Source organism: Mesoplodon mirus, assembly GCF_964341445.2.
Source record: "Mesoplodon mirus genome assembly, chromosome: 8".
In the NCBI taxonomy this organism is placed as follows: Eukaryota; Metazoa; Chordata; class Mammalia; order Artiodactyla; family Ziphiidae; genus Mesoplodon; species Mesoplodon mirus.
In genome coordinates this window covers 65,801,566-65,827,794 of record NC_138984.1, presented here as the reverse complement: position 1 = coordinate 65,827,794, position 26,229 = coordinate 65,801,566, and the positions used below count along the sequence as shown (strand labels likewise).

Below are 26,229 nucleotides of genomic sequence, written 5' to 3'. Positions count from 1 at the left end.
CTGTAATTATATAATATTGTACATCAACTATACTTCAATTTTTAAAAAAGAGTACAAATTAAAAAAAATTTTTAACCCTTATAAAAAAGAAGAAGGCTTCCCAGTAGAAGGTGTAACAGCCTTTGGTCTAAGAACACAGCCAACCCAAAGTGACCCTTCAGGGAAGGAGTCAAGAAATTAATACACTGACCTCACTCTCTTCTCTCCTTATGACTGCATGCCCATGTTCCTTCCCCATGGTGGAAACTAACTGGAAGCCAGAGGCAAGGGAGCCCATTGTAGCTGTCCAGACTGGTCACTGTCCCAGGGCACAGAGCAGAGCAGAGATGGTACAGAAACAATCCAGAGGAGCAGATGGAAGATATACAACCCAAATCCATTTGGAACTGAGAACAATGGGGGGAAACCATGGCTCCTGCTGTCCTAGACAGACTCCATTCAGTCCCCAATGAGGCAAAAACATCATGCCTCTCCATCCGCTAAAGGTAGAACATGAAGAAATCAGCTAACACTGATTGGGAGAGAGATTAATTATCCCAAAAGTGTTCTACAGATTTAAAACAATCTGAAATAAAATCTCAGGAGTTTTGCATGTGTCTGTAGAAATTGACAACCTGATTCTAAGATTTATAATAAAAATAAAGAGGGCCAAGAAGAGCAAAGACAGTTTTGAAGGACAAAGCTGGAGGATGGAATATCAACACATTATAAAGCCACAGTAATTAAAACTGATTAAATAGTCCAGAAACTTTAGAATAGAAACAGAACAGATTATCCAGAAACAGACACTCAGCTATGTAGCCATTTGGTTTACAACAAAGGTGTACATATAGCACAGAGGGAAGGGATGCTCCTTTCAGTACCCGGTGCTGGGGCCGGGGTGGAGGTGACGATCTTTATCAACTCCCCCAATAACATATAAAAAATTCTATTTCAGGTAATCACATGCATAAATGTGAAAGGTAAAACAATAAAGCTGCTAGAAGAAAAGAGAGTATCTTTAAGACCTTGGGGTAGGCAAAAATTAATTTCTTAAATAGAATAGAAAGAAAAGATAAATTTGACTTCATAAAAATGTAAAACCCTCTCTTCATTAAAAGTCACCATTAAAAGCATTAAAACATAAGCTGCAAAGTGAGAGAAGATATAAACAATCCATATATCTGCCAAAGGACTTATCCAGAATAATCCCTATAAATCAATCAGAAAAAAGCAGACAACTGGTGCAAACACTGGGCAAAGATCTGAGTAGGAACTTCACAAAAGAAGTGCCAATAAATACCACCCACAAAGGGTGCCAAACAACATTAGCCTTCAGGGAAATGCAAAATAAAATGACAGTAAGATACTTTTACACACCCAATAGGATGGTTAAAAATTGTTAAACTGATAATACCAAGTGTTGATGAGGATGTGCAGTGACTATAATACTCAATTGCTACTAGAGGGAGTATAAGCTATTCCAATCATTTTAGAAAACTTTTTGGTACTATCTTTTTTTTTTTTTTTTGCGGTACGTGGGCCTCTCACTGTTGCGGCCTCTCCCGTTGCGGGGCACAGTCTCCGGACACGCAGGCTCAGCGGCCATGGCTCACGGGCCCAGCCGCTCTGCGGCATGTGGGATCTTCCCGGACCGGGGCACGAACGCACGTCCCCTGCATCGGCAGGTGGACTCTCAACCACTGCGCCACCAGGGAAGCCCGGTACTATCTATTAAAACTAAATATCTTATATCCTATGAGCTAGCAATTCCACTCATAGGAATATAACCGACAGAAATGAGGACATACATTCACCTAAAGACATGACAACCAATGTCATAGCAACTTCATTTATAATAGCCGCAAGATGAAAACAATCCAAATAACCATCAACAGTAGAATGGATACATACATGCTATATTCATACAACAAAATATTATAACTATGAAAACTAAACTACTCCTACACCTAACAATGTAGTGTACTTCAAAGATACAATGTTGCATAAAAGAAGCCAGATACAAAATAATACTGCATGTTTTTATTTGTATCAAGTTCAAAGACAGCAAACAGTAATCTAAGTTGACAGAAGTCAGGATGACACTTACCCATGAGAGTTGGGTACCAACTGGGAAGGTTCAAAGAGAGGCTTCTAAGATGCCAGGTGGTGGTTACATGTGAATATACATGTATATTTAAATTTTTACTGAGTTGCATACTTAAATGTATTTTACTATATGTATGTTATATTCAACAAAAATAAGTTAAGAAAAATAAACTGATGTGGAAAGAAATCAAGTCAGATACAAGAATTTCTAGATTGTGGAAGAAACAAGAGTTACTAAGAGAGATACTGAACTTCTGTGCCTGGATTTATTTCTTTTTAATAGAACAAATATTCTCCTATCTAGGAGGTTGAAACCAACCTTGCAAAATGGAAATAAAGAGTGTCTTGGTCCCTTGTTCCCACAAGAGACCTAGAATAAAAGAATGATGAACATCTATAATCTCTTTTTGCTTCTTACCATGAACTTTAGGAAAATCTACAGAGTAAAAGGGCCTAATGATTAGGTTCTATCTAATTTTGCCGCCAGTGTGGATTAGCTAGTGGTCTGATGAGTTTTGTTTTGTTTTGTTTTGTTTTTGCCTTGTTCACTGTAGAGCATGTCCAAGTGTCTTCCAGCTCTCATACTCTTTGCTCTTTTATTTTGGTATTTTCCACATACGTGCTAGCTGTCAATCACACTAAGCAGTGTTACATCTGGACCCTCTGTTCAAACACAGTGAATAAACACGGATCCTGGGCACTCAGGACACAGTGCCAGGACCCATGAGCATTTCCTGCTCAGCCTGGTTTGCAAAAGAATTTCAGGTAGCTAACAAGGAAACATAAAATTGATGGGATAGCAGAAATTAAGAAATGCTCTTAAGGCAGGTTTTATCATTTTTTCTAGCTGAAGCTATATAGCAATAGCAATACCACCCAGCCCTATAGTTTTGGGACATCACCTCCTTGATACAGGAAAAAACCCCAGTAATCCATGGGAGCCTTACCATAGCCATGAACTTACTGCTCATTCATCATCTTTATGGGTCAATCTCACTCTGCTAACATATGATTGATCCAGTGTGACCTCATCACTCACAAGGGAGCACAAAAGTATCTTGGGTCTTCACTTTCAAAGATCCTCAGTTTGGTTTTTCAACCAGATCCCCTAAGCTGTATACAGAAATAAATGCCTGTTCCACAAGCTATGACCATAGCAGACACTGAGCAAAATCCTAACCAAAGGCTAGTTAGGGGAAGAAGCTTAATTAATATTAAGTTTACAACTTAATAGCAAGACCTACTTAGCAGGAATGAGCCAAATCTTAAAGGTACAATGATCAGGGTTTCTGTTTTGCAGTTTTTCTTTGCTTCAGCTTTCTTTAGAGAGTTAAGCACCACTTAAATAATATGATCTAGGCCTGCACCAGATATAATATCTCTTCTCCCCATAGGGAGGGAACCAGGATCCGGTTTTTAAAAGATCTCAAAGCTAACGAATGTTAACCATTTTTGGAGAAGGCAGACCAAGCATAGCAGACAGAGAGCAGAGGCCACAGTACATATTCCACCTAGATCTCCGTACAAAGACAGTTCCGTCAGAAAAGGATACACTGACATATTCCACTGAAGGGTGGAAAGAGGAAGATTCCACCCCTCTGTCCCCACGTGTTCTGTTATGTCCTCCTCAGCACCTCTAAGTTACTCTGTCGCTGAACTCGCAATTTACTTGTTCAGAACCACATGCCCAGGCTTCCAAGATTACTGATCATGTGCATTTCTACCACCTGCATTAAGCCCCCATATGTGATGTCACCATTATTTGGCACTTGCATCAAACCCTTGTTGAAGAGAGGAAGTCGTAGAACCACTGGTTCACATCACTCTATGTCCTGTTAAATCCCATCCCCACCTATTTCCTGAATAATTGCCTATATTTGTACTTTCTGGCCAAGATCAGTTCTAAATGATAGAGAAACTACATACTGTTGGAGTTTCTTCAAATTACCTCGGCCTCCCCTGGAACAGCCAGGAAGATGTTTGTTCTTGGTACCTTCCTATCTCTTGTTTTCAGCATTTTCTTTCCCTCTCTAGGATAGTAGTGGCATTTGAACAAGGAGCTCTAGATAAACCCACACCTTCGATGCATAGAATAAATCTATAATGTATGATTCCACATGGTGAATGGTGTGCATGAGAGAGAGATAAAGAGACTGAGATCCTCTCATTGTGGGGTGAAAGAGGGTAGCCCAGCATCCCTCTCTATCAGTCAGGGTTCTCCAGAGAAACAGAACCAACAGGGGAGGGAGGGGGAGAGGGAGAGGGAGGAGGGAGGGAGAGAGGGAGAGAGAGGGAGATCTTATATATCTGATATCATATATCAGAGAGGATATCTATCTATCTATCTATCATCTATTGAAATTGGCTCACTGGAAACTCAGGCAGAAATCGATGCTATAGTCTTGAGGCAGAGTTTCTTCTCCAGAAAACCTCAGTTTTTGCTCTTAACGCCTTCATCTGATTGGATGAGGCTCACCCGTATTATGGAGGATAATGTGTTTTACTTAAAGTCAACTGATGGTAGATGGTAACCACATCCACAAAAAAATTTCACAGCAACACCTAGGTTAGTGTTTGATTAAATAATTGGCTACTACAGCCTGGTCATAAAACGATCACACCTTCTATCTGCTCTGGGTCCTAGTTCCCATATAAAACACCTAACCTTCTTCTGGACACATGATTGCCGCAAAGCACCTTCCCATTTCCCGGTAAGGCCATTTCCCTGCCCATGAGTCGGGGATGTAGGGAAGGAGGAATTAAAAGCTTTAAATTTTGTCTTTTGAAAAATTTTAATCTCCGGAGAAACATTAAGAAATGACCAGCTTTGGGGGCTTCCCTGGTGGCACAGTGGTTGAGAGTCTGCCTGCCGATGCAAAGGACGTGGGTTCGTGTTCCGGTCCGGGAAGATCCTACATGCCGCGGAGCAGCTGGGCCCATGAGCCATGGCTGCTGGGCCTGCGTGTCTGGAGCCTGTGCTCCACAACAGGAGAGGCCACAGCAGTGAGAGGCCCGCGTACCGCAAAAAAACAAGAAATGACCAGCTTGGATAAAGATTTGGCATCTGGTTAAACTAACTGTCATCCACAGCGTTTCCTCCTCCAAGAGCAAGAATTAACCCTACTGGTGTTTGGCAACAAGCCCTCCAACAGGGAGTGATTTGATTCTTTCTCCATCCTATGTCAAACATGCAGCCAAGCATCTCCCTTGGCCAAAGTGCTTGCTCTAGTCCCGCAGGGAACTTGTTCTTATGCTCTGGGGACATGCATTTTGCACACACACCACTCAGGCTCTGCCTAATCCAGCTGCCATTAAATCGAGCGTGAATGGCACCATTTTTTTTCAAAAAGTGCATATTGGAAAAAGAAAAAAGAATATTACTTTTCCTAAACTATCCATTCTCCTTTCACATTTAACATATAAATAAAGCCTTTAAATTATTCATGCTGGATCAATCAAATTCTTGGTGTCAACAATGTGCTGATTCAGGCTTTTTCTAAACTGATTGGTCTGCCCCCTGGGGACCCACCTTTCCCTCATTACCATAACAAATCAAGGTACATTAAATAGGCTTCCATGATTGGGTGATTTGATAATTGATAACTGGGTGCTTTTCACACTTCTAAAACTTAAAAATAACCTTTTTGAATAGTGCTATAAAAGTACTTTGGGGACTTCCCTGGGCACAGTGGTTAAGAATCCACCTGCCAATGCAGGAGATACAGGTTCAAGCCCTGGTCCGGGAAGATCCCACATGCCACGGAGCAACTAAGCCCGTGCACCACGACTGCTGAGCCTGTGCTCTAGAGCCCACAAGCCACAACTACTGAGCCCGTGCGCCACAACTACTGAAGCCCACGTGCCTAGAGCCCGTGTTCCGGATCAAGAGACACCACTGCAATGAGAAGGCCATGCACCACAACAAAGAGTAGCCCCTGCTCACTACAACTAGAGAAAGCCTGAGCGCAGAAATGAAGACCCAATGCACCAAATAAATAAATAAATAAATAAATTTATTAAGATTAAAAAAAAAAAGAACGCATTACCTTTCCTCCAAAGGTTTCAGTATGCCTGACAGCACTTCATTTAAAAGAAAAAAAAAGGGGGCTTCTCTGGTGGCGCATTGGTTGAGAATCTGCCTGCCAATGCAGGGGACACGGGTTTGAGCCCTGGTCTAGGAAGATCCCACATGCCACGGAGCAACTGGGCCCGTGAGCCACAACTACTGAGCCTGTGCGTCTGGAGCTTGTGCTCCGCAACAAGGGAGGCCACGATAGTGAGAGGCCCTGCGCACCGCAATGAAGAGTGGCCCCCACTCGCCACAACTAGAGAAAGCCCTCACACAGAAACGAAGACCCAACGCAAATAAAAATAAATAAATAAATAAATAAATTTATTTATTTTTTTAAAAAGTACTTCGGGGCTTCCCTGATGGCGCAGTGGTTGAACGTCCGCCTGCTGATGCAGGGGACGTGGGTTCGTGCCCCGGTCCGGGAGGGTCCCACGTGCCGTGGAGCGGCTGGGCCCGTGGGCCGTGGCCGCTGGGCCTGCATGTCCGGAGCCTGTGGTCCGCGGCGGGACAGGCCCCAAAAGTGAGAGGCCCGTATACCGCAAAAAAAAAAAAAAAAAGTACTTCGGAAGAGTAATTAAAGACTAAAAAATGAAACTCTGGGAGCCAGATGAAAAAGAAAAATTAGTGAAAGTGCTCTAATTTGAGTCCCCATCCCTTAAAGCAGGAAGTGTTCAGCTTCCTGACAGAGGACGGCTTTTTGACTCTCTGCTGCCCTCAGGCATCTATATACTCTGTCATGTTTCTACTGCATCAAAGGACCTACTACTGTTTTATTCAGAACATCAATACAGTATAGCCTAGCAACAAACATGGACTTTCTTCGTGTCCTTGAAAGAACCACGTGGCAAGAACTAAGTAACTTCATGCTGCCCTTAGGTTTGGCCACCCCTGCAACAAGAATATCATGAACACTCGTCATACTGAATTTGGGAGACTCCCGGCAGTCTCTTCTGAGTTCATACTGCTTAATCTCATTAGCTATCAGATACCATGTCTAATCTGATGTTCAGACTCATGTCTGCATGTCATTGGGTTCAATGTGTGAAGTTAACAATAAAGCGGGTACTGGCCCCACAGAGAAGTTAGATGTCTTTGGAGAACCCATTAACTAACTCGAAGATGGAGGAAAGGGAACAAAATTTCACACATTTCTAATTAAGGGCAGGAAAACAAACCAGATCGAAACCCAACCAAATTTCTGGACATAATGGTGTCATAGTTCAGCACCCGCTCTAATGTTCTCGGGATTCCTACATAATAAGCATTAGGTTCCTCTGTTCATTCATCTTGATAACATTTGTCTGTTGACCACCTACGCTGTCCTAGTTGTCCTAGGTGCTTGTTGGGACAACTGAGGCTGGTAATAAACTAGTCCTTGTCCTCATGGAGCCTAGTACCCAGATGACTCTGACTAAAGATTATAGACCAACCTATTTCATTTGAAAATATAATTGACATACTATTTATTTCCTGGAATCCTAAATTATCAGCAGGATTTCTTATTTTTTTAATATGCATACTAAGGGTCTTTTTATTTTTTATTTTTATTAACATCTTTATTGGAGTATAACTGCTTTACAATGTTGTGTTAGTTTCTGCTGTATAACAAAGTGAATCAGCTATATGTATACATATATCCCCATATCCACTTCCTCTTGCGTCTCCCTCCCACCCTCCCTATCCCACCCTTCTAGGTAGACACAAAGCACCGAGCTGATCTCCCTGTGCCATGCAGCTGCTTCCCACTAGCTATCTATTTTACATGTGGCAGTGTATATGTCAATGCTACTCTCTCACTTTGTCCCAGCTTACCCTTCCCCCTCCCTGTGTCCTCAAGTCCATTCTCTACATCTGCGTCTTTATTCCTGTGCTGCCCCTAGGTTCATCAGAACCTTTTTTATTTTTTTAGACTCCATATATCTATATATAGATACCATAAATACAGTATTTATTTTTCTCTTTCTGACTTACTTCAGTCTGTATGACGGATTCTAGGTCCATCCACCTCACTACAAATAACTCAGTTTCGTTTCTTTTATTGTATATACGTGTCACATCCTTTTGATCCATTCATCTGTCGATGGACACTTAGGTTGCTTCCATGCCCTGGCTATTGTAAACAGTGTTGCAATGAACATTGTGGTACATGACTCTTGGAATTATGGTTTTCTCAGGATATATGCCCAGTAGTGGGATTGCTGGGTCGTATGGTAGTTCTATTTTTAGTTTTTTAAGGAACCTCCACACTGTTCTCTCTATAGTGGCTGTATCAATTTACATTCCCACCAACAGTGCAAGAGGGTTCCCTTTCTCTACACCCTCTCCAGCATTTACTGTTTGTAGATTTTTGATGATGGCCATTCTGACTGGTGTGAGGTGATACCTCACTGTAGTTTTGATTTGCATTTCTCTAATGATTAGTGATGTTGAGCATCCTTTCATGTGTTTGTTGGCCATCTGTTTATCTTCTTTGGAGAAATGTCTATTTAGGTTTTCTTCAGCAGCATTTCTTTAATCATTCATTCCAGAAATTTAATTCTACTCCTACTTCATTCAGTCCTGATCCTTATATTACACCCATATCCTTGTACATTATGTCACGTTCAGTCCAGTCCCATGCATGGCCATGACTTCTCAAGCCTGTTGAAAGATGGAGGAAAGGGGGGACTTGCAATCACTGGACACCTTATTCTGTGCCAGCCCTTGTGCTACGTAAAAACTGAAGCAACTCATTTAATCCTCCCAATAATTATCAGAAGTAGGTGTTATTATATTTCTTCCTATAGGCAAGGAGATTCAGGCTCCAAGAGAAGGAAATGAGAGAAAAAAATGGGTGAGAAGCAGAGCTTAGCTTCAAAGCTGGAGTAACTGACCCCAGAGGGCTGTGCTCATCAAGGTCCCTGATCAAGCAGCCCACATGGAAGAGGCTGTGGGTCAAATGATATAGTCTCGGTCCTATAACATCCCGCACATTTAGTTATTTACTGGCTGTGTGGTCTCAGGGGCAGGACCTAATGGCTTGGAGCCAAAGCCTCAATTTCATCCTCTGCACAAAGGGGAGAGATGCCTACCTGATAGAATTTCTATAAGGATTTTGACATGCCTGGCACACAGTAGTTCCTTTAAAAAAGTGCTGATGATAATGATGATACTGATGATGGCTTCACTGAGATCAGAAGAAAGATAATCATCGTTCAGACTTACACCTAAAACTCTTCCTATAGACAGCTGCAAATGCCTACCAAGAGCAGCAGCCTTGAGACAAAGCCCATGCCCCAGGAAGACTCTGGCTTGCAAAGATTCAGATTATCTTTGCTTTGTGGATGAGAATTTTTTTTAAGAGATGTTCCCTTTATAAACGCATTCAGTGCTGGTTTCCTCAAACATGTCTTCAGAGGAAACTGTTAAAGCTCAAGTTTAAGAAACCAGGAGAGATGGGGCAAGCAGGATGATCACCACAGTACTCTATGTTTCCCATAAACAGATACAGGTTTATAGGTATTCGGTACCCTTAAGAAAAAGTAGGTGTTATCCTACTGCAATCCATTGACCTAAGCATTGTGCTAATCAAGGAAGTGATCTGAGAGGAAGTAAAGGACCCAAATCCAATTTAAAAGATATATTAGTTCTACAACCGTTCAGTGTAATTATTATTTATTTAGACATCCCACAGGTGCCATGACTGGGTAATTCTATGTTCTGTTGAGGGTTCAGGAAATGACTGGGGTTTAATGAAGTTTAAACAAGCCGTAACGATCTCCCATTCAGAATGCCGACCACCATCTGGCCTTCCGCTAGGCATCTTAAACGATTTCTCAGGCATAACCACACAACACACTCCCAGGAGGAAGGCAGAGGGAGTGCTCCGTGCAAAAGGCAGCTGGAGCCCGCAGAGAACTGGTAACTTGTCTAAAGATCACACAGTTGTTTGAAGGGAATGCCAGCAGTAGAATCCACAACTCCCAACCTCAGGTTCAGGCTCAGCCCATTGAGCATGGAAGATGCTCAGATTGCCCCAAGCCACAACACCCCAGCACTCTGGGAACTAGCACCTGAGGCAGCCATGCAGGGAGGATGGGGCTCAACACCTGAAACTGACAGGCCATTACTGAAGATCAAGAAAGGAAGGGATGAACTAACCCATACCCAAGAACGTTGTTGTAGGATTACTGACTGTCCTTGCTACCTACCTAGTAAAATTCTCAGACATCTAGGAAATCTCCTTCGGACATTTTTTTTTTTTTTTTTTTTTTTTTTGCGGTACGCGGGCCTCTCACTGCTGTGGCCTCTCCCGTTGTGGAGCACAGGCTCCGGACGCACAGGCTCAGCGGCCATGGCTCACGGGCCCAGCCGCTCCGCGGCATGTGGGATCTTCCCGGACCGGGGCACGAACCTGTGTCCCCTGCATCGGCAGGCGGACTCTCAACCACTGCGCCACCAGGGAAGCCCCTTTGGACATTTTTGAAGGTGAGAAGAGGGCTGCCATCCTCCCCTTTCCTCAACATACATGCTGCATCTCCTACCCCCAGGGTGAGTATCAGTATTTCTTCTCCCCACCCTTTTATATTTATGCAACTGCTCTACAATCACCTACGTTTCAGTTATTCTATCAGCAAATTTGCAGTGGATCCCAAATACTGAAGTAATTACTGGTAGCAGTGGTACCACTAACCATACTACTAAGACTGGTAGTTACCAGTCGAGTTATAGACACTTGAAATCCTGTGAACCTGAGAGACTTAATTCCATGACGAACAAAAGTAACACTCCACTGAATAACCAACAATCACATCTATAATAAGCTTGAGTTGTTTTTTTCAGCATCATACCTTTGATAAGCATATTCCTACCCATTATTTTAAAACATAATTGTTCCTTTGGCCTCAATAAATGATGCCTCAAGTTTACAGGTCACCTGCTAGATGCAATTTACTAACAGGCTGCTTGCTTCCTCGCTCTGTTCCCTCTCTGACCCTAGCCCCTCACCACTCACTCCTAACACCTAAGACCCAGCTCAGAGCGTAGGTTACGAGAGGCCATGCCCACCTTTGTCCAAACATTAGCGTTGACTTGGTCTCAGCTTCATTGAATACCGAGGGAGAACAGCAAATCACGATGGTGGTTCTACAGTTCCCACCCAGAGAGTCCTGAAGAATCCGAGTCATCTTGCTGTCCCGGTATGGCACGTGTGTTTTCTGTTTAGGAAAAGAAAAAATATTGGCTGTTACAGCCCATTCAAAGAGAAAATACAGAGGCAAGCAAGTTAGTGATGGGAACTGGGCTTAGAAACATGTGAAATAAAAATCTGTTGCCTGGTCTTTGGATCTTGCCAAAGTTTGGAATGCCCATTCTGGGACCACCCGGGTCATATGAAATTAGCATCACCATTCACACATTTTAATGGGCTAGATTTCCTAGCAAGCAGGGTGTCCAAAGCCAGGATTCCCCCTGTCCCTTTCTGAACAAAAACAAATGAATCTCTGGGGTGTGTGGCAAAGAGAGTACACGAACCCAAAAGGTGACTTCTCATAATATCATTTACTAGATGGGGACAGGGTCACTTACTGTCCCTTCTGCCAAGGCAGAGATCACGTTTCCAAGAGCAGACAAAGACTTATTGATATTTTTAGCTTCATCGAGAACAGCTCCCTCAGCACCAGTTTTGCTGACCTACCAGAGAGAAGAGAAAACAGTGAGCTGCACAGGACAGCAAAAGCACAGAGGAGAAAATTCCAATTCACAGGAGGGCAAGCGGGGAGGAAGGGACTGATGTGAATCCTCCTAGAACGCAGGGGGAAATAAAAGTAAGTAAGAATCACGGTGATAGAACCTTCCCTTGTGCCTGAGGCTGGGGATTTGTTCTCTCTTGTTGTCATTTTCCTCTCAACTAGGTTTTAGGGGGAACAGCTGAGATGCCTCAAGTGTAGAGCTGAGGATGCTTCCCAGGGGACATCTGTCCAGGGACACCAGGCTCCAAAAATGCTGTCACTACAGAAAGGCTGGGGTCCTGCGAGACTGAACCACAGTCTCCATGCCCAGGAAGCATTAAGAGAAAACACGGTTCCAGCCACAATGAATGCACTATTGGGAAAGTGTAGATTACAAGCTCCAACTTCAAGCAAAGGACAAGAAGTGGCAGGGATGGTTATCCGGACTCTCTGCTCCTTCCCTACTTATTCCCATAGCAAGAAAAGAAAAAGGAACAATCATCTAAAAGGAAGAATACTCGACAAGGCATGTAAGGCAAGAAAATATATATTACATAGTGAATTTGTCTTTTTTCCTCTGCAGTTAGAGGGACCATGCACCATTCCTCCTCGGCTGTGTTATTACTGGTAATTTCCTATTTACAGCATTTGCTCTAGGTAGAAAGCAGTTCACAGATGCTAGAAAAAAGGGAACTCAACATGATTCATAGCTCTGCTGACTGGACAAACGACACGGCGGGGAGCGGCTGCGCTCTGAAGAAAGAAAGAAAAGCAGGGAAATGATTTTAAACTGTGCGAAGATGGATTTCAATTCTGTATAAAGGAGAAACTCCCGATAATAGAGATGAATGCATGTCCAAGGGGAGGTTTTTTCCAAAGAAAAATTCAAAGATTTCTCTGGAAATCATGTGTGGGTCCCCTGCTTACAGATGAAGAAATCACAGAGCTGCTGTGTCACAAGTATTAATAGTAACAGTCTATTCACAAGGTGTTGTTTAAGGTGCTTTCACACTTGAGCATCTTAGCTCCATGAAATATGCGCGACAAGTACAATCAGCTTCCTTTTACAGACAAGAAAATTTTGAGCTCCAGGGATGTCAAATTGCCCACCCAAGGGAGGAACACCATTTAAGAAAGACAGGACTAAGACCCAGAGCTCTGTTCTACTAGATCACACTGCTACATTCATGCGGACACATCCAGGGCAAGGAAAACAGATGTTAGCACAGGAAATGACGTGCAGGACCACAACTTTAAAATGCCTCATACATATCATAAGTAATAACCACTGACGCTGTGCAGGCCTCCACTCTCAACTGCCTGCATTAAGCACTTTTCAGCTGCATTTAGGCCTTAAGTACTCATCTCTGTGCTCTAAAGCGAAAGGGGGCAAGCTTGGGAAGAGGGAAGGGGTCACTAGGAGCTTTGTCTGGACCCATACAACAGGTGCGGCAGCAAAGCAGATGCTAGTTGCTAATGGCCGGTCTAGAAGTGAGCAGTGCTGCTCTCTACTCCCATTCTGGTGGGCATCTGTTTAAAGTTACAAGCCTGGACCAGTTCGATTTTTGACTGCCAACTAGGAAGATACATGTGATCTGCTCAAGGCTGGACAAACGCGGACAGGAGGACAATCCAAGTAGCCATTAATCACACGGATGTCAGTGGCCGTAACTTGGCGTCCAGCAACTCAGTGGTGGAAGCAGTAAGTGGGGATCAATGACACGGTTTGGGAGACTGACTGAGCTTCAGGGCCGGCCCTGATGGGGACAGTCAGCACGACATCAGAGATGAGGGAGGCCACATGGCATTGTGCACAGAGACTTGCTCTGTGACGTCGTCCGAGGTGGGCAGTGCCCCCATCCGGGGTCTGGCAGCAGGAGCCTCTGGTGGTGCTATGGAAGTGAGGCTGGGAGGGCAGAGGGGAGTTTCTGGGAAGCCTATTCAGTCTGGAGTATGGCCTCAGCCAGTGCCTGGGAGAGCATAGACAGGGTACAGATGCCAAAAGAAAACCCTCACAAAATCAGAGAAGGGTCAGGGCTTGTGGCTAAAACACTGGCTCCAGACCTCGTAGACTGAATGGAGTGAGGCTGCCCACACAGAACACGGTCAGTTCACGCCTCCTGCAGAGAGAAGCCAGGAAGGCAGGGAGAGCCCCACTTTCCAGATCTTCTATCAGCAAACAAACCTGCAGAGGCAGGCCTGCCACATTCCAGCGTCAGAGCCCCTTCCTGGCCTATTTGAATCTGTCAAAACACAGAGATCTTTCCTGTTCTCAGAAGTTCACGTCCCTCCAGCATTTGTGCCGCTGCCTTTGCCAGGCTAAGTTCACACCAACACTTGCCTCATGTCATCATCAGGGTCTATTAGGCATAAATCAGGTTGGCATTCAAAACACCTCCTGTGACATGAGTAGGGGACTTCAGGGCCAGAAAAGAAAGAGCAGAGAAATGAAGGTTAAATTTAATAACACCTTAGCACAACATCAGAAACTTTAAAAGCTCTTTAAAACCAGGGAATAGAAAGACATAAAAATTATCCCATTGCACACTGAAGCAAATAACGGGGAAACTGTGGATAATACAAATAAAGAACCAATTACCTTTTCGCTCCCAGCCAAATCAACTAGATAAAGCTTCCCACTGAGTTTTTTTTCAGTCTCTACATTCTCTTGTTTAATATTAATCAGGAAGATACTGTGACTTCTAGAGCTGTGTTCATTCATGTCTGAAAAGGAAAACAGTTTACTGCTCTACAATGAACATATAAATTTAGGTTGCAAGCATCTCAATAAAAAACACAACAAATCATGCCTAATAGCTCCTTTTTTTGTAAGTCCACTCAATTTAAAAAATTACCTGAGACCTCTTCTCCTGCAAAACAATGCTCACTCTAGAAATGAAAGATTTAAAATATTTTCACGTGGCAAAGAAATTAATCTAAAAATCGTGGTCAGTGGTTTAAGACAACAGAGTCTCGAGCTCTGCCTGAAGCCGCCATCCTCCAACACGCCAATCCAGCCTACCTCTCTCCTTGAAGAGCTCAAGCCTTCCTCCCCTGCCTCATTTTAAGTCCCTCAGCCTTTATCATTTTGACTAGTACCTGATGTATTCCATCTTCTTCATGTGTGTAAGCCTTGCCTTATCAGTGATATCATAAGCTTTCTTAAGGAAGAATTATGACTTTCTTAAGGAAGGATTAAGACATACATTTCTTCTATAACCCATGCTAGGCAAAGAGAAGTTCTCAAAGATGAAATATGCTTCATTAGGACCAAGCACCAAAAATAAAAATCTTCTTGGACCCTGGTCTTTGCTCACCAGGCAGGCAGAGACCCCAGTGACTGTTTTACTCAACCCCACTAGCAATTATTTCTCAAAACTATCTAACCGGATTATGTGGGAAAAAACCCTAAAAGATTCCACAAAAATGTTAGAACTAGTGAATTTGGCAAAGTTGCAGGATACAAATGCAATACATAAAAATCAGTTGCATTGGGCTTCCCTGGTGGCACAGTGGTTGAGAGTCCGCCTGCTGATGCAGGGGGCACGGGTTCGTGCCCCGGTCCGGGAAGATCCCACATGCCGCAGAGCGGCTGGGCCCGTGGGCCATGGCCACTGAGTCTGCGCGTCCAGAGCCTGTGCTCCGCAACGGGAGAGGCCACAGCAGTGAGAGGCCCGCATACCGCAAAAAAAAAAAAAAAAAAAAATCAGTTGCATTATATATAACAATAATGAACAATCCAAAAAGGAAATTAAGAAAACAATTCCATTTAAAATAAGAACAAAAAGAATAAGATACTTAGGAATAAACTTAACCAAGGAAGTGAGAGGCATACACTGAAAACTATAAAATGTTGCTAAAAGAAGTTAAAGAATACACAAATAAATGGAAGAATAATCCTTGTTCTTGGATTAAAAGACTTAATATTATTAAGATGTCCATACTACCAACAGATTCAATGTCATCTCTATCAAAATCACAATGACGTTTTTTGCAGAAATAGAAAAGTCCATCCTAAAATTCAGATGAATCTCAAGGGTCCCTGAATAGCCAAAACAATCCTTAAAAAGAACAGAGCCTGGGCTTCCCTGGTGGCGCAGTGGTTGAGAGTCCGCCTGCCGATGCAGGGGACACGGGTTCGTGCCCCGGTCCGGGAAGATCCCACGTGCCGCGGAGCGGCTGGGCCCGTTGAGCCATGGCCGCTGAGCCTGCGCGTCCGGAGCCTATGCTCCACAACGGGAGAGGCCACAGCAGTGAGAGGCCCGCGTACCACACACACACACACACACACACACGCACACACACACACACACAAATATATATATATATATATAAATAAAAACTTTTGTGTGTGAAAGGACACTATCAACAGTGAAAAGGTAACCCACAGAATAGAAAATATTTGTACATCATATATCTGATAAGGGATTGAGATCCAGAATATATAAAGAACTCCTACAAATAAAAAACAGCAAAAAGCCAAACAACCCAATTTTTAAAAAATGGGCCAAGGACTTGAATAGCACTTCTACAAGGAAGATGCACAAATGGCCAATAAGCATATGAAAAAATGCTAAACATCACTAATCATTAGGGAAATGCAAATCAAAATCTCAATGAGATAGCACTTCACACCCATTAGTATGATGATTAAAAAGAAAAAAAAAAAACCAGAAAATAAGAAGTGTTGGCAAGGATATGGAGAAATTAAAACTCTTGCACACTGTTGGTGGGAATATAAAATGGTGCACCTGCTATGGAAAACAGTCTGGCTGTTCCTTAAAAAATTAAAAGGAGAATTACCGTATGATCCAGCAATTCTACTTCTACTTCTGGGTATTTACCCAAAAGAACTGAAAGCAGGAACTTGAACAGATATTTATAAATACCTCCATGTTCATAGCAACATCATTCACAATAGCCAAAAGGTAGAAGCAACACAATGTCTATCTGTGGATGAATGGAAAACAAAATGTGGTCTATGTATACAATGGAACATTATTCAGCCTTAAAAAGGAAGGAAATTCTGACATATGCTACATGGATGAATCTTTAGGACATTATGCTGAGTGAAACATGCACGTCACAAAAGGACTTGTATCATTCCACTTATATGAAGTACCTAGAGTTGTCAAATTCACTGAGACAGGAAGTAGGGTGGTAGTTACCAGGGGTTGGGAGGAGGGAGTATGGAGGGTTATTATTCAATGGATATGGAGTTTTGCTTTGGGATAATTAAAAATTCTGGAAAAAAAATTCTGGAAATAGGAAGTGGTGATGGTTGCAAATATTGTGAATGTACTTAATGCCACTAAATTGTACACTTAAAAGTGGTTAAAATGGTAAATTTTATGTTATGCATAATGTAACAAAATAAAAAAAAAAACTTACCAGAATGATAAGAAAGATAGTAATGTTCTGGACCAACAGTTCTGAACCAGGGGGCCAAGATGGACTTTCAGGTATGTCATGAATAATTCATAACTAACAGTAACTTAAGAAACAGTGAAAAACTTCTTTACAAATGAGAGATGCTATTAGTATAAGAATATCAGTCTTACATTCTTTCCTATATGCGCATAAGCAGAAGAGAAAGAAGTAGAGTTTAACCTACACTGTATACAGGTCTAGGCTCACCTATGAAACTTGCCATGTATATGAATATCATCTGATACATTTGTGGGGGTAGGGAAACAGTTGAGAATTACAGTTCTGGATCAAAGGATCATAGCACCAGTCAACCAAGCAAAGCTTGAATCTCTTCTACACCATGCGGGGAACTCACTACCTCCCCAGGTAGCAGGCTTTACTTGGGGCAGCATTAGGGACTAGAGTTCTTCTTGTGAAAGGTTAAAATCTGCCTCCATGTAGCTTCAACAATCTTGGGTGGTCTACTCATTCAGATCAAACAAAGCAAGCTGACTCTCTTTCTTAATGTCAGCACCTTGAAGATATTATGAAAAATATGTTAAGAAACACTGCATTGCCCACATGCCCTCCCCAGACATTTTTCTCTCTTCAAAGCTAGAAATCCTTCAGGGACTTCCCTGGTGGTCCAGTGGCTAAGACTCCGTGCTCCCAATGCAGGAGGCCTGGGTTCGATCCCTGGTCAGGGAACTAGATCCCGCGTGCTGCAACTGAGAGCCTGCATGCCGCAACTAAAAGATCTCACCTGCCGCAACTAAGACCCGGCGCAGCCAAATAAATAAGTATTAAAAAAAAAAGTTAGAAATCCTTCATTCTTTCAAGTCCTCTTCACATGAACTCACTCTCATCTGTGCACATCTCATCTGAAAAAGACAGATAGCCCCCATCTTTTCATGGAAACTCTGCTGCTCTAACACCATGTGACCTGCTTCCCTGAGACGGGCCGAGGAAGACATCGCAAGGTAAACCAGCTGACCTATGTTTGTTACCAACAAGGCATCACAAAGTTTACAGTCAAGCTCCCGTTCCTCCATGTCTTTCTTTTCCTTGTTTACAAAGGGCAGAAATCTAACATGGTTTCTTTCCATGCGTATGACTGGCCTATAGAATCTGTTGGTTTGGATTTTTTTAAACAATAACATAGTTAAAATAAATGAACTTAGAAGCTTACTTTCTTCCCCCTTTAGTTGGTTGGTTGGTTGTTTACCCCAGTGTTCAGGCTTAGGCTGTTACCAGGGCCCAGTCAGTGAGTGTCACCAGACATTTCCAACAGGCCCCTGGACAGCAGGAGGCGCTGTTTCCCAGGACCTGCCCAGGCCCGCTGGTACTGCTTACACCCCTGTGTTTTGAGTGCCAGAAACTGCTTTACAACCGCCTTCCCCTGCATTATTCCATTTGGACCTCATTACCCCCACCCAACCTGGTTGGTTGGCAGACGTTTGTGTCCTAAGTTAGAGGGGAGGAAACAGCACCCCAGGCTTACTCGTTACAGCCACGTGGCGGTTTGCTTTGCCTTCATCTATCACGTCCATGACCTCCTCCGGGCTTGACACAAACCGCTCGGTGCACCCCTGCAAGACAGCCAGATCAGGTTGGTCATGGAAAAACTGAAAAGCAACATGACTTTGAAACAGCTAGACATTTTCCCACTTCTCTTCTAGAGCTGTCAATCCAGAGAAAGGCTGCACTGTAGACCCAACAACTTTTCCTCCTCACCTAGGCTTTGCAGTGTACATTAAAAAGAAGTCTGAGCAAACGCTAGGAAACACAGAAGTAAACCATAAAATAAATGCCAGATTTTAAGTACATATCCATACTCATCAGCAGTGGAGACAGAAAATAAAGAAGGAAACCAATGACGGAAAAAGAAATGGATGAAATCTTGCTTTGCCTTTCAATCTAGCCACCAACTTTAATTAGATACTGAAGTCGTAGACATAACGCTATGACAGGTTTCTCCTAAGTGCAAAGTATGAACAAATGTACTCAATGCCAGAGCCTCTTTAAATGTGAATAATAAATGTTCAGTTCTCCAGTTCTTACCTCATGTGATTTGACATCTGTGATATACTTACATAGAAATAACTGAAGAAATTAAAAGTCAGTTTTTTTAACCAGATGAATATTAAATATAAGGAACATGATTAAATATCTATATGCACTTTTTAGGTAATATTCTGGGCATCTTATGTAATAATTATGACAGTGACTGGAGAGAAATCAATTGCATCATCAATCAAGTTTTCCTCATACCTTTACGTACGGGACTCTGTTTTTATCTTCATGAACAGCCAAGTTTGTCTTGGATACTACAGAGATCATGATGATGACATGCAAAGAAGAAAACAAAAGTTAAAGACCCTGTATTGGAGAAAAAATAGAAATTGTTAGAGAAGATAGGTAAATCTAATCACTTTGCAATGACTCAAGTTAAAGCTTTGGCTGAGAATAAGCAGATAGCCTGAAGGCAATAGAACATCCCTATAAATTCCTTAAGCAGAAGTGCTGTAAATCATGCCAACCTTTCTGGACTTTAGTTACAGAACAAATAAAAGACAAGAATTCGGGTTACTCACCATCGAGTAAGTCCCTGATTTTGTCCAGGTAGATTTCAAAATAGGAAACCTGATTAAAAACAAATTGATTTTGAAACAGAAATGCCACCCTGTATTTCAAAAACATCATTATTAGAACTTGTAAAAGCTTTTTGTTATGCCACGAAGAGTAAGAAGAGGTCTACAAAGTGAAGATTCAGAGTCTAGAGGGCAGAGCTCCAGCCCACTCCCCTGGCCTCCTGCTTCCTGCTTGTCAGCTTGCTCTACAAGTCCCTGCTCAATGGGCCACTCTCCATCCCCACATCAGAGTTCCCTTCACTTCCAGCCAGGTGTTATTTACATCCTGTGCTAGACAGCCTTATAGGAAGACTCTACCTTTTGACCTTAGATGAGCACCAAGCAAACTTCTAGGTATGACAACAGCTAGAACAGAACATGTCCTTTGCAAGTAACTGTCAAAAATCAGTAGACCTCACCTCAGGCATGACATTAACAGCCTCTTCAGACCAGGGAGGGAGCATGTTCCAAACATTCACATGAAGAAGGTGGGGAGGGGGATAAGGGCAGTTTGCTTGGAACTACAGAACAGTAACAGGGAGAGAGCTGGTGATAGTGGCCAGCTTTGGGGAGTCCAGGAAGGATTTGAACAAAACGCAATTTAATGAAACACAACTAGACTGTGAGAGGGAAAGGACGCCTTCCAATTAGTTATTCTCAAACTTCAGTCCCAGCACTGCCTATATCAGCATCTCCCATAGCGTCTGTTTAAATTGCCCTGAACCCTACTGCAATCCTCCTGAATCAGAATCTCCAAGAATAGGATTTAGGAATCCGCTTCTAAACTCCCCAGGTGATTCTTATCTTATCTCAGCCTGATATCTGAGAACAACTTTAACTGGATACGTGATCTTGGAGATTTAATTCACAAGTAACCAAGACCCTAGACCTCAACGTTCCCATCTGTCAAATGAAGCCATTCAATGTGATGATATCAAAAATTCCCTCTAGGATTCTGTACTGTCTACACTTGCCTTCTGCAGACCAGATCAACTGTCCTCTCCCTCGAGTTCATGGGTTTTTGTTTTTTTTTTGAAATGTAAACAGAGGATTGAGCCAAAAAGGTGTTTTAAAAGTTGAAAAGTAGTTGTAAAGTTGGGATGTAACTCTACCTGTGAAATCTCACCCCTACATCCCAGCTCTGGACCAGCCCTGCCTCGAGGCAGGGGAAGGTGAACACTCCCTAACCCAGCACTAGTCCCAACCCTGCTCAGCCCTGTTTCATTATCTTTTGTCCGTGTCTCAGCCTGGAACATCCTGGTGCCTCGTTTCTCTGAGATCTGGGGTCCTGGCTTCAAACCCTGGAATCTGTAGCTGAGCATCCTCTCCCTAACAACCTCTGCATCCTTGAATGTCTGTCAAACAGCCCTGTCACTGACCCTCTCTGTCATAGATACAACTACCTGACCTTTGCAAGACCTACTGCTCTGGAAACCTCTCCCTGTGGCTGGAATCCTAGGGTCTGCTTGGCCTCTAACCTTAGACATTTCTAACCCAGCCCTTCTGCAGCCCACTCAACCCTGGTTCCAACCCATTCTATGTATTTCAGAATTGTCTGGTCTTCATTAAGACTTTCCTGTTATCTTTGAGATCTTAAGCTTGTGCCCTTATTTCCATAGGTTACAGAGAAAATTAATGACATCCAAAGACCGGTTGTGAACTAGATATTAGGAAATCTGGCAATTAGAATCTAATAATCTATAATCTAATATAAGTAGAAAGAGAATTCTGATTTATTAGTTTCTTTTTACCATAGCAGATAGTGGTTGCTTTGGGGTGGGGGGTTGAATTTTGTTATTTTTATCACCTCAAGTACTTTGTAAAACTAGATGGAAGAAAAATAAATAAGCATTGTTTGGCACTAGGAGAAAGCATGTTCAGAAATAATATTTAAAACCTCGGTGAGACCGCTCAGAATGGCCATCATCAAAAAATCTACAAACAATACATGCTGGAGAGGGTGTGAAGAAAAGGGAACCCTTTTGCACTGTTGGTGGGAATGTAAATTGATACAGCCACTATGGAGAACAGTATGGAGGCTCCTTAAAAAACTACAAACAGAGCCACCATATAACCCAGCAATCCCACTACTGGGCATATACCCTGAGAAAACCATAATTCAAAGAGTCATGTACCACAGTGTTCATTGCAGCATTATTTACAATAGCCAGGACATGGAAGCAACCTAAGTGTCCATCGACAGATGAATGGATAAAGAAGATGTGGCACGTATATACAACGGAATATTACTCAGCCATAAAAAGAAATGAAATTGAGTTATTTGTAGTGAGGTGGATGGACCTAGAGACTGTCATACAGAGAGAAGTAAGTCAGAAAGAGAAAAACAAATACTGTATGCTAACATATATATGGAATCTTAAAAAAAATGGTTATGAAGAACCTAGGGGCAGGACAGGAATAAAGACGCAGACATAGAGAATGGACTTGAGAACACGGCATGGGGGCGGGGGGTGGTGCAGGGGTAAGGGTGGGGGAAAGGGTAAGCTGGGACGAAGTGAGAGAGTGGCATGGACATATATACACTACCAAATGTAAAACAGATAGCTAGTGGGAAGCTGCTGCATAGCACAGGAGATTAGCTTGGTGCTTTGTGACCTCCTAGAGGGGTGGGATATGGAGGGTGGGAGGGAGATGCAAGAGGGAGGGGATATGGGGATATATGTATGCATATAGCTGATTCACTTTGTTGTACAGCAGAAACTAACACAACACTGTAAATCAATTATACTCCAATAAATATGTATAAATAAATAAAGCCTCTGTGAGACTCACTTTAAGGAACAGATTTTCAATATTGCCTTAATCAAACCTCTTTTTCTTGATTAAGCCTGTCACTACTCAGTTCAAAATAAGAAGCAGTCAATAACTAACTTGCTCATTTACAATTATTATTTGTGAAATAAGACAGCCTAACTACAAATGCAGGACAGGAAACTGGACTGTAAAATTCAACCCTAGACGTCAGTATTGTTCCTCCTCTCCTTCCCCTTCATGCTGGGGCTATTTTTATCTTAATAAGATTCTAATATGAGACCTTATTTTGAGGGCAATAATTGGTTTAACATCTTACTCCAGGATTATCCCATAAGAGCCCTATAGTGGTTTAAGGTATTTCTATGCAAACAGCCTTAAAGATGCACTAAGCTCCTAAATCTTGATCCCATCAAAGCAACAAGTGTCTGTATCCTCAGATATAAAAAACTCTAGCAAGGAGGAGAAGCTGGCTTCAGCCAACAAAAGGAGCTGTAAAGAAAAAGATTTGCTGGATGTACTTTATAATTGGGCAAACAGTTTCTGACTTGTTTAAATATAATTTGGGGAAGGTACACAGCAGAAATAAGTAAAGGTGGAAATTTAATATAATGGAACAGGTACTGCACGTGGGGTTGGTCAGATCAAGAATCTAAATCTCAACTCTGGGGCTTCCCTGGTGGCGCAGTGGTTAAGAATCCACCTGCCAATGCAGGGGACACGGGTTCAAGCCCTGGTCCGGGAAGATCCCACATGCCACAGAGCAACACAGCCCACGTGCCACAACTACTGAGCCTGCGCTCTAGAGCCCGCGAGCCACAACTACTGAAGCCCGTGCGCTTAGAGCCCGTGCTCTGCAACAAGAGAAGCCACCGCAGTGAGAAGCCCGCGCACTGCAACAAAGAGTAGCCCCGCTCACCGCAACTAGAGAAAGCCCGCGCACAGCAACGGAGACCCAACGCAGCCAAAAATTAATTAATTAAATCAATAAATCTCAACTCTGCCGAGGACATGTCACTCTGGCCATCTGGCTCTATATCTTTGAACTTTAGTTTCTCACCTCTAAAATGATGGGCCTAGGCACTTGGGTCCCAGCCTTCAAGGATGATCAGCCTCTTGGTTGATCTGCTCACCTCCAAGTCTGCTAACTGCCCCTTTCTCCTCCACCTCCTTGTGAACCCCGTCCCCAGTCACTGTGGCGGGGACCCTACCAGCCACGTGCATCCTGGACACAGCTCATCGGAGCTGGGGGCGGGGGGTACCTACTGGAGGCTGGGCCAATGGGCCCCTCCCCAGGGGAATGAGGAATTGGAAATAAGGGAATGTAGAGCAGAAGCTGCCATGCACCCTCTTTCCCATACACAGAAAAGAGAAAGATGGTCTGGAACAAGGGAAAGAAATTAAGCAAGAGGGTGGGGATTAAAGAAATTAAGAAACGTGGGGACTGTAATGGAGATGGAGTTTCTTTTGGGGGTAATGAAAATGTTCTGGAAGTAAATAGTGATCATGGTTGTACAATTTTGAAAATATACTAAAAACCATCAAACTGTACACTTTAAAAAGGTTAAATTTATGGTATGTGAACTATATCGCAATTTTTTTTAAGTTAAAAAAAAATAGGAAAAGCAGAGCCTGGATTTCTTACTTCTCCACAACTCCCCGCCCCCATGCCTGCTGTCAGATTCTGTATCTTATAACAACTTCCTCTATTTGCTTAAACAAGTAGCTTTCAGTCACTTGCAAACAAAGGCGTTCCAATGAATATACCCCTTCTACCAAATGTTATGAATTCACAGCTATAGTTGAGAGTAGAAATCTCTTTCAATTCAAATTTAAGCCAGAACATAGGTTTGAAAAACAAAAACAAGGAGGAAAAGAATTCCCTTTCCTAACATTTCTCAGAATGCGCTCCTCAAAATACTAGTCTGTCATCCTCCAAGAAGGGTAAAGTATGTCCACAGTCAAATGAGATAGGAAATGTAATATAGTACATGTCCACTTTGCAGAACTGCAGTACACATTAGCATATTTAAGCTTGGGCTAAGTTTAACATTGTTCAACAAAGCATTTTCCCAGCTAATTTGACCACATACGCCTTTTCCATTGTAGCCCACTGAGTAATAACATGAGGGATTGTATTCCATGGAACACACTTTGAGAAATGCTGTCCTCACCCAATCATGGACACAGGCCAGTCAGACCTACAGAAATCCACAGGGTAAAGGGTAGAATTCAGACAACTACCAAGATGATCCCATCCTAAAAAGGGCTTTTACTTATCTCAGTATTTCCTCAGTATTAGCCTGAGTCATTAACTAATAAATATGGTTCTGCTGATCACAGGAATGTCATTTAAATTAGATAAAATCTTCTATGTATACATAAAAGAGAAAAGCAAAGAAACATGATTTGGGGCTCAGTTTCTTCTCTTGGGACTCAATAATAGCACTTACCTTGATGTGGAACTCCAGGTTTTCGTCCATGGAATAGATATGGTCAAAGATGTCGTGTGCGATCCTTGGGATGATGCCCATGAGTTGAGGGTCATGTAGCTTCCCCTAGTGAGTGAAAAAGACAAACACAGGGAGCTAAAGAGTGCTGGGCGACACGTGAGAGAGAGAGAAGGGACCGAACCTGGGCTTCTTAAACAGGACTCCGTGGAACAGGGAGCACCACGCAGGACTGCCTGCTCCCTAGGAGATCTACCCGACCTGCCAACAGACCAACAGTTAGCGTAACTCAACCAGGCAGGGGAGAGCATGTCCTGCTGGCCTTGAAGTCCCCCAATATCCCCTCGTGCTGTCACTGCGGGCAGCAGATCAGTGTGTATGTGGGCGAGTGTGTGGGTAGGAAGGAGGGTAGGAAGGAGAGAAAGGGAGAAAGAATGAGGTTACATGTGTGACTGTAACATACTAAATGTGGGCTTTGTTTTGGAAATTTTACAAACTGACCAGAACCTACAAATCCAAGTTAATCTGCCTTAATGAAATCACCTTGAGAGCTGATAAATACAGTTTCATTCACATCATCATTGCTCAAAAATTTCTAAGAAACTTATTCTGGAAATACCTTCAGTAGCACTTTACACACCAATCAAGAAAATCCATTTTATCAATTTCTTTTTAAAATCTGTAATTCCCAGCCCAAACTGTTCCAAATAATTTTTGACTGTTTCTAATACATAAATCTGCTTATAAAATATTCTCTTATTCTTTCCCTGCCTTTTTCCATTTCTATTCATTTTACCTAAGGTGTGGATGGATAGGTGAATGTTTCTGTTATTTGGACTATCACTAAATCCATTTTCAAGATCCAGAATTTGCCACCTCTGAAGAGCTTCAAAAAGAGACAGCATAGGACCTGAAAGCAATTCCTAAAGAAGAGTTCTAGAAGTGTTTCAAGCAACAGGCTTAGCAAGGACCTCGGTGCACAACTCTCAGAGACCCTTCTTCATGCCCACACCAAAGGAACACTTAGAAGTTCCATCACAGGTTAAACAACCCGTTGGCATACAAACACACGTCTAAAGTGATTGCCAGCAACTGTCTCC

General features: G+C 42.7%; 1 protein-coding gene across 1 annotated transcript in view; it reads right to left on the bottom strand.

Moving 5' to 3' along the window:
- The window catches only part of KIF5C (kinesin family member 5C), a gene marked incomplete at its 5' end in the record, with an annotated part of 175,549 nt that overhangs the window by 73,441 nt on the left and 75,879 nt on the right, over window positions 1–26,229 (bottom strand). The window contains 7 exons of the mRNA XM_082630257.1: window positions 11,207–11,355; window positions 11,726–11,830; window positions 14,468–14,592; window positions 18,779–18,866; window positions 19,549–19,604; window positions 19,872–19,920; window positions 25,133–25,237. Coding sequence (XP_082486383.1) covers window positions 11,207–11,355; window positions 11,726–11,830; window positions 14,468–14,592; window positions 18,779–18,866; window positions 19,549–19,604; window positions 19,872–19,920; window positions 25,133–25,237 — 677 coding nt within the window. The remainder of the gene's footprint in view (window positions 1–11,206; window positions 11,356–11,725; window positions 11,831–14,467; window positions 14,593–18,778; window positions 18,867–19,548; window positions 19,605–19,871; window positions 19,921–25,132; window positions 25,238–26,229) is intronic.